General features: G+C 34.9%; 5 protein-coding genes across 7 annotated transcripts; 4 read left to right on the forward strand and 1 right to left on the reverse strand.

The window, feature by feature from the left end:
- Nucleotides 1–2339: 2339 nt before the first annotated feature.
- LOC112535804 (UDP-glycosyltransferase 71K1) lies at nt 2340–4102 on the forward strand. The gene has a single exon (XM_025158532.2). The coding sequence runs from the start codon at nt 2424–2426 to the stop codon at nt 3858–3860; it is 1437 nt and encodes a 478-aa protein (XP_025014300.1). The 5' UTR covers nt 2340–2423; the 3' UTR covers nt 3861–4102.
- Nucleotides 3901–6779, forward strand: LOC8286437 (UDP-glycosyltransferase 71K1). 3 transcript variants are annotated; one of them, XM_002525583.4, is made up of 3 exons: nt 3901–3948; nt 4907–5004; nt 5125–6779. In XM_002525583.4, exon 3 carries the CDS (start codon nt 5142–5144, stop codon nt 6567–6569), a length of 1428 nt encoding a protein of 475 aa, XP_002525629.1. In that variant the 5' UTR covers nt 3901–3948; nt 4907–5004; nt 5125–5141; the 3' UTR covers nt 6570–6779. The 3 variants fall into 3 exon arrangements, with proteins under 3 accessions (XP_002525629.1, XP_048225625.1, XP_025014301.1); XM_048369668.1 differs by having other exon boundaries at nt 3909–3948; nt 5119–6779; XM_025158533.2 differs by lacking the exon at nt 3901–3948 and having other exon boundaries at nt 4500–5004; nt 5119–6779.
- A 151-nt stretch (nt 6780–6930) lies between these two features.
- LOC107261763 (pentatricopeptide repeat-containing protein At2g29760, chloroplastic) lies at nt 6931–9425 on the forward strand. The gene has a single exon (XM_015723296.3). It carries the CDS (start codon nt 6935–6937, stop codon nt 9152–9154), a length of 2220 nt encoding a protein of 739 aa, XP_015578782.1. The 5' UTR covers nt 6931–6934; the 3' UTR covers nt 9155–9425.
- A 635-nt stretch (nt 9426–10060) lies between these two features.
- Nucleotides 10061–11941, forward strand: LOC8286439 (cyclomaltodextrin glucanotransferase). The gene is made up of 4 exons (XM_015723289.3): nt 10061–10401; nt 10663–10708; nt 10816–10976; nt 11083–11941. Exons 1-4 carry the CDS (start codon nt 10198–10200, stop codon nt 11602–11604), a joined length of 933 nt encoding a protein of 310 aa, XP_015578775.1. The 5' UTR covers nt 10061–10197; the 3' UTR covers nt 11605–11941.
- Nucleotides 11942–12237: 296 nt separating this feature from the next.
- Nucleotides 12238–15622, reverse strand: LOC107261762 (zinc finger CCCH domain-containing protein 25). The gene is made up of 4 exons (XM_015723280.3): nt 15412–15622; nt 15116–15225; nt 14825–15012; nt 12238–13394 (listed from the first exon to the last, which is right to left on the reverse strand). Exons 1-4 carry the CDS (start codon nt 15582–15584, stop codon nt 12741–12743), a joined length of 1125 nt encoding a protein of 374 aa, XP_015578766.1. The 5' UTR covers nt 15585–15622; the 3' UTR covers nt 12238–12740.
- Between the last annotated feature and the right edge of the window lie 1514 nt (nt 15623–17136).

The following is a 17136-nucleotide window of genomic DNA, read 5'->3' on the forward strand; positions in this document are numbered from 1 at the left end:
AGCAGTGACACTGTATTTTCATTTCATTCCTCTTCTCATCCATTCCTGCACTACCAGCAAATAGACGAAGACTTGAAGCTTTATATAATAATATCGCACAAAACCTTATGTTTCTCAGTCTTTCTTTGTTATGGATTCTTTGCACTGTACAACCTGACAAGAGAGATGACTCTACTATTTTAGTATGCACTTTGTGACTGGAAATTCTCCTAAAATGTCTTGTTCTTCTTTCCATTTTCCTCTTCTTTTTTTCTTTTTTCTGTCTCACATAAAATGCTTAACTGGTCTGTTTGTTATTCCTCAAAATGACAAATATCTTAAAAAATGTATATCTCAAAAATTGGTCTGGTGTATAAGTTCAAACATAATATTAGATAAAATTTTAAAAAAAAAAATAGTCAGAGAAAGCTGGTAAAATGATTTTAGCTTGGAATTGAGAAATACATAAATTAAAGTGATAATTACATTTTTGGTGTTCGACTTTTCGAAATCTAATAAATGAATATCTGAAATATTTTCATAACAATTAAATATTTAAACCTGTAAATTTTAGCCAGTTTCAAGCAGCTCCAAACCAAATTCCAACATGCAAAAATAAAGTGATAACAATTAATTGTTGAGATGGATAATTAACAACAAAAATTCATTAATACCCCCAAAATGAGCTTAAAAGTATAAACAAATATATAAATAGTTCTAGTAAGAGGAAGGAGGAACTAAAAGGACTAAAACAACAACTTGTAAAAATTGTCATCTTCATCTTTAATCAAAACATAAAAATGAAAAATTCTACTTTTTTTATAAAAATAGAAAATTTATTATTAAGCGAGTTAAAAGTATGATTGGTATCATTAAAAAGAGGAAGAAGAGTTCAAAAAAAAAAATTGAAACTTTGATTAAATGAACGACTATCGAATCGAGCGTGCTTTCTTTACTAAGAAAATAACTTTATCTAATTTTATCAGAAAAGAAATGTAGCAATGAGAGAGAAAATTAACTTGCCTTAAAATACCATTAGAATTCAAAAAACCTTTTTATTGTTAAAGAAAATCTACTTCCTTTTTATTGATTTAGATTTTATATTTCAATATTAACTAAATTTTAGTATTATAGAGATTCAAGTCCATAAAAATGATTTTTATATATCATAATAGAAATATTTCTTAGATTTTAGATTGAATAAGGAGATAATAATAATTGTACAATTATAAAAGCTATGTGTAATTTACATTATTTAACAAATCGCTATTAGAAAAACTGAAATATCTATAAGTTACAAATTCAAACATTTTATTGTTAAATTTTTTTTTAATTCTTATTTGTCAAATTTTAAAAATTTTAGACACTATTAATATAATTATTCTTAAATTAAAAAAATGGACCTGTTATTGTTTTCTTTTTTCTTTCTTCTTTTTTTGAGATAAAAGAAATTTATTAATACCTATATTTTCATATTGGGTCTATTTAGCCCCTTCCAACAAGTACATTTTCAAATTGACTCCTATTAGTCCCCCAACAAATGTGTCTTATTGTTAGAATGGTTCTCACTCCACTTCTTTTAATTCAGTCTTGAAGGGCAAAACAAGAATTTATCACATTTGGATCCTTCCTTTTTCTTTTTCAATATATTATAATATATATATATATATATATATATATATATATATATATATTAATTATCACATATGTAATAAAAAATAATATTGCAATAAATACTCGAAGAGATACATTAACATAAAAATAATTTAATTTATCTAGTCTATATATGTAATATTTGACACATTTCATTTCTAATATTGAAATATTTTTGATATTCTTAATTATTTTTCCATATGAAACTTATAATTTTATAATTTCTTTATTAACTTATTAATTAATACATTAATTTTAATTAAATAATTATTTTAATTCTAGCATATAATTTTTTAATTTTAGATATTGTATTAATTAATTAATATTATAATTAAATAAAAAATTATAATTTTAAAAAATAATAATATTAATTATATAATCAATAAATTGATATTTAATTTTTTTATATATATTTATTTATTTGTACTATTTTTTAATATATTCTATTATCTATAATATTAATAATTGTAGAATATGTGGATAGATGATCAGATATGGATAAGGAGTTCTTTTTATTTTATTTCTTTTCTCTTTTTTACACCAACGGACAGGATGAGCTTTGGCTTGGAAATCGACGGCCAACACTGTGACAGACAAAGTATCCGTTGTACTCGTAGGTCCCACTGGGAGCCCACATCACATGTGCGTACGTATTTTGTCCCGTGGTGGTGCAGGCAGGCTTCCACCCAAATATATAGAAGCCATTCTTATAACTGGGAGGCTTTAGTTTCGTCAGTTTCAGAGGAGAAGAAGAAAAGAAAGATCTTTAGAAGAAATTGACAGTAAGCAAAATGAAGAACAAGGCAGAGCTAGTAGTTGTTTCTATGCCTGGAGTTGGTCACGTAGTGTCCACCATCGAATTCGCAAAGAATCTAATCGAGCGGAACGATCAGTTACATATCAGCATCATTGTTATGAAGTTCCCTACCACTCCCTTTGTAGATCAATACGCCAAATCTCTCACTGCTTCCCAACCCAATCTCCAGCTTATTCACCTTCCTGATCAAGTTGAGGGTCTTCCCACTTTACAAGTTTTTGCTAAATCAGTACAAAGCTATTACTCTGCTGTTATTGCTTGCTACAAACCCCATGTCAGGAAAATTGTCTCGGATATGATATCCTCCCGGTCTTCCCCAGATTCGGTTCCTGTTGTTGGGTTGGTTCTTGATCTCTTTTGTGTGTCTCTGATTGATGTTGGGAATGAGTTTGATCTCCCTTCTTATATTTTCTTCACTACTGGTACTCCCTTCTTGAGTCTCATGCTGCATCTTCCCCCTCGCCATGAACAGGTTGGCACCGAGTTTAGCTTCTCTGACCCTGACGTGTCACTTCCAGGAATTGCCAATCCTGTTCCTATAAAATGCTTGCCTGATGCAGTATTCAATAAGGATGGTGGTTATGATACTTATCTTAATGTTGGTCGGAGGCTGAAGGACGTCAAAGGGATATTAGTCAACACAGTTTCTGAGCTCGAGTCTCAGGCGCTCCAGTATTTAAACAGTGCCCAGATCACTAGCATTTACACTGTTGGACCTGTCCTGCATCTCAAGAGTCAACCTCATCCAGACATGGAACAGGGTAGATGGGGTAAGATCAAGACATGGCTTGACGAGCAGCCTGAATCTTCCGTGGTATTCCTATGTTTCGGAAGTTCAGGGTCCTTGAGCGTGTCCCAGGTGAAAGAAATGGCTCTTGGCCTCGAGCAGAGTGGGCATAGATTCTTGTGGTCCTTACGTCTTCCCCCAGTCAAACTTCAAGAGACCATGTACAAGAGTGCGGAGGAGATGTTGCCAGAAGGATTCTTAGAGAGGGTACGAGGGAGGGGGATGGTGTGTGGCTGGGCACCCCAGGTGGAGGTGCTGGCCCACAAGGCCACAGGAGGATTCGTATCTCATTGTGGATGGAACTCCATCTTGGAGAGTTTGTGGTATGGGGTGCCCATTGTGGCATTGCCTATATATGCTGAGCAGCAGATTAACGCATTTGCTATGGTGAAGGAGCTGGGGCTGGCTGTGGAGCTCAAAATGGATTACAGGCAAAGTGATGTTATTCCGGCAGAGGAGGTGAAAACAACTCTGACACGTTTAATGGACAACGAAGAAGAGCTGAAAAGGAAGGTGAAAAACATGTCAGAAATTTCCAGGAAAGCTCTCAAAGAAGGGGGATCCTCTTCCATTTCAATCTCCCGATTCATGAAGGACTTATTAGGCAGCAGCTACTTCGACTGAATTATTTACTAATCAACTTGTTACTGCTGAATAATTAAAGTGAGATCAAATAGCAGAACCATCCTTTGCTGCTGCTGCTGCTCTGCTGGTAAGATCATATAATAAAACACTGTTGTTTGTAATGTGTTATAAATACTGTGGTTGAGATTTCCTGCAATTTTTTCTTAAATTGCCTCAGCTAGGGTTTGAATTCGAAACTAGCTATTCTTTGTTATCAATTATTGATTAATGCTTCTTAATACTTTATATTCTTAATTTTTAATAATAATTTGCCTCAAGTGGTAATTAGTTTTTATAAAAAAAGATTTAAAATTAATTGTGATTAGTCTAAATATAAATAGAATTAATTTTTTCTTTTCAAATTCTAGAATAAAACTTGGTTATATTTAAAGATTAAAAATTTTAATAGAATTAAACTTTTAGAATTAAATTTGTATTTATTAAGTTATTAATGTTATTTGTATTAATGAATAACATGTCAACAATTCACTCTTTGCAATCCCTAAACAAAATAGCATTATTTTTTTTTTAAATCAACATTTGAATCTATAAATTTATTGAATTCATATTATTTACCATTAACAATCACTAAAATTAAGATGAATTTATAATAAATAAAAGGCTTAATAATGGCCATAGTTACCAAAAATAATATATGTTATTTTATATTTAATTTATTTTCAAAATTTTTTAATTTATTCCAACTCTCTCCGTTCACTTAATAATAGTCGTACGTTTAAAATTATCCATTTCTTCTCTTAAATTACGTTAGCATAAACAAAACCTAGAGATTAACTTCATGAGTTACACAATTTAATGGTTTTCCAGTACCAACAAAGAAGAAAAATGATCTCCTTTTAAATGCATTTATTGAAGAGCAACTGCAATGTTTACCCAAAAGAAGAAAAACTTTTTTGGATATTAGTTACTGAACTAATTTAATAATGCATTTATTGAAGAGCAACTGCAATGTTTTGGGCAGACGATTCTAAATTACACTAATAAAAGGATCCCCATTAACCATTGTCACTGTCATTACATGTTAGAAAAAGAGGGTGGCACGCCACTCATCACTCATCAGAACTTACCAGCAGCAGTGGGGCACAAACCAAGAAGGAAATCGAAGAATTCTCTTTGCGTGCTGGTAATATAATTGGCCTTGCTTTGTTTTCTTCTGTTGAATTGTCTATCTTGATTCTTGACTTTCCATAACCTGTGTAATTATTCTTGATCCTTCTCTGTTTTGCGCTTCTTCAAGAAACAGAAAGCCAAATTTGAGCAATGGGGAAAGCAGAGCTAATCTTTATTCCTGCTCCTGGGGTTGGTCACATAGTATCAACTATTGAATTCGCTAATAGTTTGATCAAACAAGATGGTCAACTGTTCATCACTATTCTTGTCATGAAGCTACCCATTACTCCCTTTCTTGATGCATACACTAAATCACTCACTGCTTCTCAACCCAACATCAACCTCATCGACCTCCCTCAAGTGGATCTTCCCTCTTTACAACTTTTCAAGAAATCAGTTGAAAGCTATGTCGTTGATTTGATCGACAGATATAAACCCCATGTCAAAAACGTTGTCACAGATATTATGTCTTCGCGGACTAGCTCTGATTCAGTTTCAGTTGTTGGGATTGTTCTTGATTTCTTTTGTGGTTGCATGATTGATATTGGAAACGAAATGGGACTTCCTTCTTTTATTTTCTTGACATCTGGATCAGGGTTCTTGAATCTCATGCTTTATCTGCCCTCTCGCCATGAACAAATCGGCACTGAATTTAGCTCATCTGATCCTGATGTGTCAATTCCAGGCTTTGTCAATTCTGTTCCTGTAACTGTTCTGCCGGCAGCTGTGTTTAATACCGATGGAGGTTATGATGCTTATATTAAGGTTGCTCAAAGATTCAAGGATGCTAAAGGTATAATTATTAATACATTTACTGAGCTTGAACCTTATGCAATTGAGCCATTCAACAACGGCCAGGCTCCTAAGGTTTACCCTGTCGGGCCGGTGCTAAACCTGAAGGGTCAGCCTCATCCAGACATGAACCGTTCTCAATGGGATAAGATCATGGAATGGCTGGATGAACAGCCTGAATCATCTGCGGTGTTCCTGTGCTTTGGAAGCGCAGGCTTCTTCAATGTTCCTCAAGTGAAAGAAATAGCTCTTGGCCTGGAGCAAAGTGGGTGTAAATTCTTGTGGTCATTGAGGGTTCCACTAATACAAGATGAAGGCACCCAAATAATCAAGAAACCAGAGGAGATGTTGCCAGAAGGATTCCTGGAACGGGTAGAAGGGAGAGGAATGGTATGCGGGTGGGCGCCGCAGGTGGAGGTGCTCGGGCACAAGGCAATAGGAGGGTTTGTATCTCACTGCGGATGGAACTCGATCTTGGAGAGCTTGTGGCATGCGGTGCCTATTGTAACACTTCCTATATATGCTGAGCAGCAGCTTAATGCATTTACAATGGCGAGGGAACTGGGATTGGCAGTTGATCTAAAACTGGACTATAGGCCAAATGGTGAAATTGCAAAAGCAGAGGAAGTGGAAAGAGCTCTGAAATGCTTAATGGATAGTGACAGTGAGGTGAGAAAGAAAGTGAAAGATATGGCAGGAATGGCCAGGAAGGCTGGGATGGAAGGTGGATCTTCATTCAATTCAATCTTACAATTTATTGAAGATATAAAAGGAAGCAGCTACTAGATAGGATTGGGTTGTTAGTAGTTAAAAAGTAAGGTGTATTGGTAGATATTTATTACCAAGGAAAATGTAACATTTTCTATTAAGTCATGTCATTTCCTGTTTTCTCACAACAATTACAATAGCAGAGCATGTGTGATCTTTGAAGCACAAACTGTGGTTAAGTTCATTTCCGCATATAAATGAATGAATTATGACAGGATTGCAACAACATATCCCAAAAGCTTTCATAGTTGAGCTTATTTTTGTTCAAAATTTTTGGATCCAATTTCTCCCATGTCCAATTTAAGTTCATCATTCGGAGTTTCAAGTCATCCTAACACAATTTAAGACGGCAAGGAAGGAAGTAGCCCATAACACACAAAGTGATGGCCTCCCTAAACAGCCCACTCGTTTCTATCCCACTTAGGCCAAACCACAGCATTCTAACTGTCCCTAACGGCCGTCCTGTTACAAGCCACTCGCAGACTCTCTCTCTCATTGATCAATGCACCAACCTAAAGCACCTAAAGGAGCTCCATGCTACAATTCTACGCTCTGGCCTCTTCTTTCACCCTTACAACGCCAGCAAACTCTTCTCTGTAGCAGCTCTCTCGTCTTTTTCAAGTCTCGACTATGCTCGCAAGGTGTTTGAGGAAATTTCCCAACCAAATCTCTACACTTGGAACACCCTTATTCGTGCTTTCGCTTCAAGCCCAGAACCCATTCATAGCCTGTTGATATTTATCCGAATGCTTTATGACAGTCCAGACTTTCCTAACAAGTTTACTTTCCCTTTCGTAATCAAAGCTGCCGCAGGGGTTGCTAGTTTGCCTTTCTCGCAAGCTATTCATGGCATGGCAATTAAGGCCTCGTTGGGTTCAGATTTGTTTATTTTGAACTCTCTTATTCATTGTTATGCTTCATGTGGTGATTTAGATTCGGCTTATTCAGTATTTGTGAAGATTGAGGAGAAGGATGTTGTTTCTTGGAATTCCATGATTAAGGGGTTTGTATTAGGAGGCTGTCCTGATAAGGCATTGGAGCTGTTTCAGTTAATGAAGGCGGAGAATGTTAGACCTAATGATGTGACAATGGTGGGTGTTTTGTCTGCATGCGCAAAGAAGATGGATTTGGAGTTTGGGAGGCGGGTTTGTCATTATATAGAGAGGAATGGGATAAATGTGAACTTAACTGTAAGTAATGCTATGCTAGATATGTATGTGAAAAATGGAAGCCTTGAAGATGCTAGAAGATTGTTTGATAAAATGGAAGAGAAAGATATCTTTTCATGGACAACAATGATTGATGGGTATGCAAAAAGGAGGGATTTTGATGCAGCTAGGAGTGTTTTTGATGCCATGCCTCGACAAGATATATCTGCATGGAATGTCTTAATATCTGCTTATGAACAGGATGGGAAACCAAAGGAGGCTTTGGCCATTTTCCACGAATTGCAGCTTAGTAAGACTGCAAAACCTGATGAAGTCACACTTGTAAGCACTTTGTCAGCTTGTGCTCAGTTGGGCGCAATAGATATAGGCGGGTGGATCCATGTGTATATTAAGAAGCAAGACATCAAGTTAAACTGTCATCTGACAACCTCACTTATTGACATGTATTCTAAATGCGGTGAAGTAGAGAAGGCACTTGACATTTTTTATTCAGTGGATAGGAGAGATGTATTCGTATGGAGTGCCATGATTGCTGGTTTGGCAATGCATGGCCGTGGTAGAGCTGCTATAGATCTGTTTTTTGAAATGCAAGAAACTAAAGTGAGGCCCAATGCTGTGACATTTACCAATTTATTATGTGCTTGTAGCCACACAGGACTGGTGAATGAGGGCAGGATGTTTTTCAATCAAATGGAGTCAGTTTATGGTGTTGTGCCTGGAATCAAGCACTATGCTTGCATGGTTGATATCCTTGGTCGCGCCGGTCTTCTAGGAGAAGCTATTGAATTGGTAGAGAAAATGCCAATAGATCCTAATGCCTCCGTGTGGGGAGCTCTACTTGGAGCATGCAGAATACATGGAAATGTTGAGCTTGCTGAAATGGCCTGTAGCCGTTTGCTTGATATGGACCCCTGTAATCATGGAGCATATGTCCTTTTATCCAATATATATGCCAAAACAGGGAAATGGGACAAAGTTTCTGGATTAAGGCAGCATATGAAAGACTTTGGAATTAAGAAAGAACCAGGTTGTAGCTCAATTGAGGTTGATGGTGTCATTCATGAGTTTCTTGTGGGAGACAACAGCCATCCTCTTTCCAAGCAAATCTACACAAAGTTGGATGAGATTGTAGCTAGACTAAAATCCACTGGTTATGTGCCAAATGCATCCCACGTTCTGCAATTTGTTGAAGAAGAAGACATGAAGGAAAAGGCCCTTAACCTTCATAGTGAAAAGTTAGCAATTGCTTTCGGGCTTATCAGCTTGGGTCCATCACAACCAATCAGGATTGTGAAAAATCTTCGTGTTTGTGGGGACTGTCACTTAGTCGCTAAGCTTGTATCTAAACTTTACAACAGAGATATAATATTACGTGATCGATACAGGTTTCATCATTTTAGTGGAGGGAATTGCTCATGTATGGATTACTGGTGAACATGTTGCTTTGAAGATTACTCATCAAGCCTCCAGAAAATGATGCCATTCCTTGCTAGTTTCTTTTCCTGAAGCTGTGGAACTAAATTTCAGTGAATCAGAACAACGGAAAATATCATGGCTTCAATTCTCAAGGACTGGTCGGTGAACATTTAGCAGGAAGCTTATGCTTCCCCAGATAAAGTCTCTCATTTGGTTCCATGTGTACTTCTAAACTTTTCGTTGTATATGGAATTCTTTTATATTCAGGCCTTCAGTTTTCGTTGTTTAATAATCTTCGCAAATCTATTTGTGCCACATATTCACATTTGCAAGACTTGGACGACATAAAACATTTTGATGTGAAGCGATTCTATGATCTTCTGTTTCCATTTATGCTACAGTGATCTGGGGTGATGATCTATTTCTGTATGGTCCTAAAAAGAAAAACAATTACGGTAAGCTGGATGCTTAAAATTTCAGCAGCAAAACATGATCAAATAATAGTTTGCAATCCAAGTTTTTCTTCACTTAAAGATGGGGTAGGAGACAGCTCAAACGTTCTGAATGCAAGATCAAGAAGATGCTGAACCCAAAGGTTCTATATGGGATCAGGAATGCATCTTTCTCATGGGTGTCTTAGATTTAGGCTTCTCAGGATACCTGAAATACCGGTCAGCTGACAGCTTTGAGAAGTTTATTTTAGACAAAGCATTTTTGGTTGCTGCAATTGATCAATTAAGAATATCTCCCAAAAGATGCTTAAAACTCTTAGATCCTTGACCGAGCACCAAATGAAAAAAGGCTAAATATCAAGCTATTAAAGTAATAAAAGCCAGTAAAAGATGCTAAAAACTCTCTTCAGTTAGTTGAGATTAACAGAAGAGAATCAAACTAACAAATTGGTCCTGATGCTTCCACGTGTCAATTACCCAATTGTTTTGCCAAAGTATATAATACTTCACTCTTACAGATTCTTGCATTACATTTCCAGCAATTTAATTCGGATTCAGTCCAACAAGGAGTGAGCCATACCAATCTCCATCTCCATTTGTTGGAAAATAATGGAAGCTTTAACAAGCACTTTGTCCACCAAGATCTTTACAAGAAACAGTAACACCACTCTATCAGTTTCATCAACTCTTACTGTACTGGGTCGATCTGATTTTGGCTTTTCAAGATCTTCAACTTTCAAGAGACTACAATTTCATGATTTGGTTTTATCTCGAACAATTGCCAAGTCTCATGTCGCCTATGATTCTGCTGAGGTACATTTCACTTTCTTGCTTTCTCATTTTCATATTCACTTCGTTAGAGTAGTTGCTTGTGTTGTTAGTTTTGGCACATAAGTTGTCGGTTGGCACTTGTCACGTATCCTTCACAGACTACATGGAAGTTTCTAGTTAATTTCTAGTGCAATGTATTCTTCTATATGATGCTATGTTGAAAGTATCATAACATGGAAATTTATCAAATGATGATCAATTTAATCTAAACGTTTCAGCCTGATTTGTTTGTATGTAAAATAGGTATCAGTAGGCTTTGAAAATGCAGTAGCTGAAATTCCAAGTATCAGTAAGTGATCTTTGCTTTAAGTTCAATTGCAATTGCTAAAACTTGCCAATAACCACAGTATAATTGCTAAATCTTGTCAATAACTATTTAGCTTGTCTGCTTCTCAGAAACATCAAAGAGAATTCATGTAAAATTCCAACTACAGAAGCAGTGTATGTTTGGTGATCAATTTCTGCTGGTGGGTGATGATCCAATGCTTGGTTTGTGGAATCCTGCAGATGCTATTCCAATGAATTGGTCAGATGAACACATTTGGAGTACTGAACTGGTAATTATAAAAGAGATTTCGGAACATAATATGCTATTGATAGATATCTTATGTGAAACTTGATGAAGCTTCTCTTTTTTCTTTGTTGAATGTTGAATGTTGTTAGGATGTTCCAATCGAGTCAACCATACAATTCAAATTTATACTTAAACAATGTTCAGGAGAGATATTCTGGCAACCTGGTCCTGACAGAATTTTCAAGAGTTGGGAAAGCAATGGCACTATAATCATTTCAGAAGATTGGGAAAATTCTGAAGCTCAAAAGATTATGGAAGAGAAAATGGAGTCGGTGATTAATCACGATTTGACACCCACTGATGCTGAAAATATTACTAATCAAAGTGAAGGACTTTTGGCTAATATGAACAATGATATAATGTTTTCAGGTAATGTTGCCTTTGCAGAAGAAAAACTAATAGATGATAATGAGTTGTTTACCAGAGGAAGTAGTACCTTGAAACAGGAGCTGCCAAAGAAAACTCTATTTAGTTATGAAGAAGGTAATGTTCTTGTACCTGGTATAACACCATTACAAGCTGCGTCTACCAACGAATTTGGATCCATCACTGCTAATTCTTCATTCGGAGTTGCAGATGCCCCATTTGGAGTTGATTTAGCTAAGGAATAAATGATCCCTGAAACAAGCAAAATTTCCTTTCTCTTATTCTTATAACAAGTATCTATGCACCCTGTTTTACATCTACTGCCTGAAAATGGAAATGTGCAGGTTTTTCATCAGTTGTTTAACGTAGTATTGGATTTGTAGCATTCATCTTCTCTGTTTTTGTGTGGGCAAATAAACTGGCGTATACATTGTAGCTGCAAACAGACTTATTCCATACTTCTATTGGCTTACTAGAAAAGAGTTATAGATCATGGTTTGTCCAGACTCTTGAGGGTGCTGGATTGTGACAAAATTACATAAAAGCCACATTTGCAATGAAGAAAATTTTGAATTCATGTTATCCTGGCAGGGTAAAAGCCAAGTTCAAAACACCTAGGAACTCATTTTTCCATCTTGTTCGTGTCTGATGCATCAAGAATAGCTGCTTAAATTCCGTGAAAAACTAAGCAGTTTTGTCAAATTGTTTCCTCCTATACCAACGACAAACCAAGGTAATTCAAGTGCACAAGTTCTACAGATCAATTTTGTCCTTTACTGAACATAATGAAGCATCATTCCAGAAAAGAAAGGCTTTAAAACATGCCTAGAAGAGGAATCCGTATAATGCAATGCGAACACAAATTACTAACATCTGGATGCATCAACATAGCTGCATTTAAGAAAAAAAAAAATCGAAACAGCTAAATGTTCATGTGATTTTCACTCGTACAAACTGAAGCAAAAGAAAACAAAGGTTATCAGTAGCTATCCTAATTTTTTTAAGGTCCATTTTGCATCTGGCAAGGAAGAGACCTGGGCTGTGAAATGAAGAAGAGTATCTCATCTCAAAACGAAGTGTCGCTAGGCAGGCAGTCATTCTCGCATTACAAGGGCATTTCGTACAAAATGAAGTGCTCGCTATGCCTCTTTTCCCTGTGCTAAAAACCATGTTAACTACGCTGAAAATTCATCCATTTAAAAACCACAAAACATATCATCATACATTCTGATCTATCAAGTTGCAACAGTGGAGATGTTTCCTGTTAACAGTACACATTCTAAGCGAAGTACAGATAAACCTCAGCTTAGCCACAAAAAAATGGGTTGGAGCTCTTCGAATGCCCTTGTTCCAATTTGGAGAGCTTCCTGCGCAAGCATCCTCATTTATCTGACTTACGCCTGTGATCATCTCTTTCTCTGTAATGACTGGAGGAAGAATCCTTACCATGAGCAGACCATTTTTCCTGTGCTCTCTTATCATCATCTTCTCTAACATAGGATCCTGATTCATGCCTTTTTAATCTCTTTTCTTCCCTACTATCATCAATGTCTCTCGATCTTCGCTCTAATCCATCCCCATCATGCCTTCTCAATCTCCTTTCATCCCTTAAATTATCATCTTCTCTTGACTTTGGCTCAAAGCGATCATCTTCATGTCTTCTCAATCTCCTTTCATCACGTCTATGATAATCTTCTCTTGATCTGGGCACGAACTCACCATTTCCATGCCTTCTCAATCTCTTTTCATCCTCCCTATGATTATCTTCTCTCATCTTTGGCTCAAACTCATCACCGTCGTGCCTTCTCGATCTCTTCTCATCTCTCATATGATAATCTTCTCTTGACTTTCGTTCAATTTCGCTAGCATCATGCCTTCTCAATCTATTGTCCTCCCTCTTATCAGTCTGTTTAATGTGACTCTCTGAGGGCCCTTCTTTGGCAGATCTTTTATCGTTCTTTTTCAGACTCTCAAAACTGTCATGTCCCCATCTTGGACCTTTATCTTGAGGACCCCACCCAGTGTTTGCAGCTCTCTGGATGCAGAAAGAAAGAGAAGTATAAATAGGTATTTCAACACTAGGTGAAATGCAGAATGAATCAATAAAACCAAAATATTTGCCAAACATTTGAATCCTCAACTTTAACAAGGAAATGCATAAAAAGGCATGAAGGGATACCAGGGAGTAGTAAATTAATTTAAAACTATCGGAAAAGAGAAAAGTTCCGAAGAAGATGAAGAATATATAATTGTTTATCTCAAACAATCACAACTCAGAGCTCACCAAAATCAATTAGTATCAAACCTGAACTTTGTTTAATGCCAAATTCTCATAATTGAGCAATTCCATACAATATAGGGATCTGGATCCTTAAGAATCAATCAGCATATATTTTGTCTAACTGAGCAGTTCCAAAGCACAAGCCATATCAGTGGCTACCAACTTAGAGATTCATTGCCCCTACCTTTGGAAACATCAACCACTAATGCAGTCCAGGCCAATGACCTGCCACCCATACAGTTAAGAAACAAAACATAGATTTATGGAGTTGATATGGGAAAAATGAATTAATGAAGTACCCAAGAAAAAACTGTGAAAGCTAGTCAAGTCTCACAATTATCTGACTAAAATAAGCTCGAGCCTATTAAACACTAATTGTACTCCTAAAAGATGAAGCAATCCTCTCAAGCCATATGATCTAAACTATGTGTGAGAACATATCTCTGATTTATCCTTCAACCAATCCTCATTCACCATAAAAAGAATAATAAATAGATAAATAAGTGAAAGATCACAGTCCGCAAAAATGTTCTAGGTAAAAGAGAAAAAGTTGAGAACAAACACTCTTCGTAACTGAGAAGTGCAATAGAGTACAAATACAGGTAAAGATCAGGGGTATACGTGGTTCAGGCTGGTCAAATTGGAAGTGACCTGCTTGAACAAACTGACAATGTAGGCTTGAATCTTGGTCTCACTAGAATGGATTGACATGCAATCTAAACCAGTTCCAACACATTGGGTTTACCAGTTTATTTGAACCATGCAAACAAGGATGTACACAACGATCAACTCAAAAAATAAGATTATAACTTGCAAAATAAAGAGGACAACATAATTAAAATTTGTGAAAGAATAGTAAATGCCCCTGAGCCCTTAACCATCACGTGCATAACCAAGCAAGAAATTATGGAATAAATAAGAAATGATTCTCATTGACTTGCTGACGTAACTATTCTACTGATCGTGTTGCTTAAATAGCTGGTAGACCCAAATGTATGATAGCATTTAACATCAAATTCAGATACTCTGAATTCTTTCTTGAATTTGATATCAATATATTCAAACTTGTTTCGAGAATCTTCAGTATTTGTAACTTCAGCATGAGAATAACAATCAAGGAGGACACCCGAACAACTACAGTGTGTAAAAGCAGTCTAATAAGCCAATAGATATTGTGGTCTTACCTGTTCATCGTGGGAAAATTTGCAGCTAGCTCCACGAGTACATTCACCTCTCTGAAAAGCACGGCAAACTCCTCGAGCTTCTCTCTTCTGGCGTTCAGTCTCTTCATCTTCCTCTTCTTTCTTCTTGTAGTTGCTAACATGATCGACCCTAATAATCCGTCCAGCAATTGTTGCTCCATTCAGATTATCTAAAGTAATAAATCAAAGCATAAGCGGAAGAAACAAATTGGGTAAACCCTCATCATAATTAAAGAGTGATGGTAAATAATTAAAAAAAAAAAAAGAACTAACCTACAGCAAGATTAGTGCTTCTTTGATCCTCATAAGCAACAAATGCAAAACCTTTGGATTTACCAGTACCCTTGTCTCTAACTAGATTAACATCAACAATCTCCCCACATCTGAAAAATAATTAGCCCCAATCTCAGGTGAATACTTGGCACATTAATCACATAGTGAAAGAATAATAAAGACAAAGAAACCCTTGCTTACTTAAAACAGCAAATAATGTAACAATAGAATACATATAAAGAAATAATTGAAGAAGAAGCAGAGTTCTGTAGAAGAGAGAGAGAGAGGGCACTGACTGAGCAAAGACGGCGAGGAGATCGCCTTCGGTGAGATCGAAAGGGATACCGCCGACAAAAACATAAGCGGAAGATTTGTATTTGGCGTGCCATGAAGCTTCCTCTGAAATCCCTAATTCTGCTTCTTTTGAGTTTATGCTTTGAATTCTCTTCACCAGAGTTAACGGATTCATTCTTTTTCTGTCTTTTTGATTGATCGACTGATGATGCCTTAATCAGTACTTACAATCATCGTTCATTTTCTTTTGGAGATAAAGTTCAGTTTTGACCCCTGAACTTTGCAAATTGGCTTAATTTGTCTACTTTTCCATCTTTACGGCCAATTTATCCCAAGTTTTTACATTTCTTTTGCTCATTTTAGAGAATTAAGCTCTATAATGTTAAAGATATCAACCGAGCTTACTTTTTTTAAGATTAAATTGCACTTTAAATATTTATTCCTAACTTATTATTAATCAATTAAATCCATCAAAATTACTTTATCATTATCACTATTAATATTACTCGTATTGTCAATAGAATACAAATTATATAAATGAATTAATAATTCAATAACACCGTCATTGTTTTTTTATCATATACATAATTATTATCACGCCATCACTTATAAATATTTTTATCCATCACTATATAAAATATTAAATACAATTACAAAACAAATTTATTGCTGGCACCAATATTTACTGCAAACTAATTATGAAAATATAAAATATATAAAAAACTTAATGAATAAGTTTAATTAGATAATTGACTTATTATAATTAATAATTTCTAAATATGACCAAATTGACTCCACACTATAAATTAGGTTGCCAACTTGAGTTTGCGCAAAACAGTTTAGTGGCGGAATCTGACTACATGTTATAATAAATATAGTATATATCATGTGCTCTCTTGACTAAAAATATGTTTGCAAATTAGTTAAAGAAATAGAAAATTTTGGACTGAATTGATTGGAAAGATCAGACAATGATTAAATTGAGCCTAATTGCAAAGAGTATGAGCTAAATTGAGATTTATTTATTTTTCTTTCGATGAGATTTCAAAATTTCTAATAATGAAGAAAAAAAGAAAAAAGGAAAGATATTTCAGAAAAAAGAAAGTTAATCATTCTAATAATATTAATTTTTATGTTTGACTTAAATCTATAAAGAAATTCATCCTATTAATTTTATTAGAATTTATTTTAGATATAATCAATTTCATATAAATTTAATTATGCAGAATTTTAAATTAATTTTTACTTCATAGAATTATAGTATAATTGTTTTTCAACTTTAAATACATAAATAATTTTTATTGATGTTTAGTTTAGTACATTAGCAAAATTACGTACAACAAAATCTCTCTATTGTCATATAATTGGAACTTAATAAAGTTTAGGACTATAAAGAGGTTGTAATTTTAACAAGATTTGAATACTAAATTTTTCTTATATTTTAAATTTAATATTATTGGTGAAATAACAAAACCGAGAGATAAGATATATAAATATATTATTATATTATATAAATAAAATTGATGAGATAAAATAATATTATAATAATATAAAATATATCATAACAATATATTTTTATAAATTATATATATACATATTACTATATAGAGGGATATTTTCTTAAAATGAATTTTAAAAGATATATAACTTATTATAATAGAGAATTTATTTCTAATCTATATTATAACAATAACTTTTTTATCGTTATATAAAAATTATTTTTATAA

Source organism: Ricinus communis, chromosome 1 (genome assembly GCF_019578655.1).
Source record: "Ricinus communis isolate WT05 ecotype wild-type chromosome 1, ASM1957865v1, whole genome shotgun sequence".
NCBI classification, from domain to species: Eukaryota; Viridiplantae; Streptophyta; class Magnoliopsida; order Malpighiales; family Euphorbiaceae; genus Ricinus; species Ricinus communis.

Excerpts from the sequence above, each read along its gene's own strand:
- LOC8286437 (XM_002525583.4), top strand. The coding sequence starts at position 5,142 with ATGGGGAAAGCAGAGCTAATCTTTATTCCTGCTCCTGGGGTTGGTCAC.
- LOC8286439 (XM_015723289.3), top strand. The coding sequence starts at position 10,198 with ATGGAAGCTTTAACAAGCACTTTGTCCACCAAGATCTTTACAAGAAAC. Across the intron at positions 10,709-10,815 it reads AGCTGAAATTCCAAGTATCA|AAACATCAAAGAGAATTCAT; the intron begins GTAAGTGATCTT and ends TCTGCTTCTCAG. Across the intron at positions 10,977-11,082 it reads ACATTTGGAGTACTGAACTG|GATGTTCCAATCGAGTCAAC; the intron begins GTAATTATAAAA and ends GAATGTTGTTAG.
- LOC107261762 (XM_015723280.3), bottom strand. The coding sequence starts at position 15,584 with ATGAATCCGTTAACTCTGGTGAAGAGAATTCAAAGCATAAACTCAAAA. Across the intron at positions 15,226-15,411 it reads CTCCTCGCCGTCTTTGCTCA|ATGTGGGGAGATTGTTGATG; the intron begins GTCAGTGCCCTC and ends ATTATTTTTCAG. Across the intron at positions 15,013-15,115 it reads AAGCACTAATCTTGCTGTAG|ATAATCTGAATGGAGCAACA; the intron begins GTTAGTTCTTTT and ends TTATTACTTTAG.
- LOC107261763 (XM_015723296.3), top strand. The coding sequence starts at position 6,935 with ATGGCCTCCCTAAACAGCCCACTCGTTTCTATCCCACTTAGGCCAAAC.
- LOC112535804 (XM_025158532.2), top strand. The coding sequence starts at position 2,424 with ATGAAGAACAAGGCAGAGCTAGTAGTTGTTTCTATGCCTGGAGTTGGT.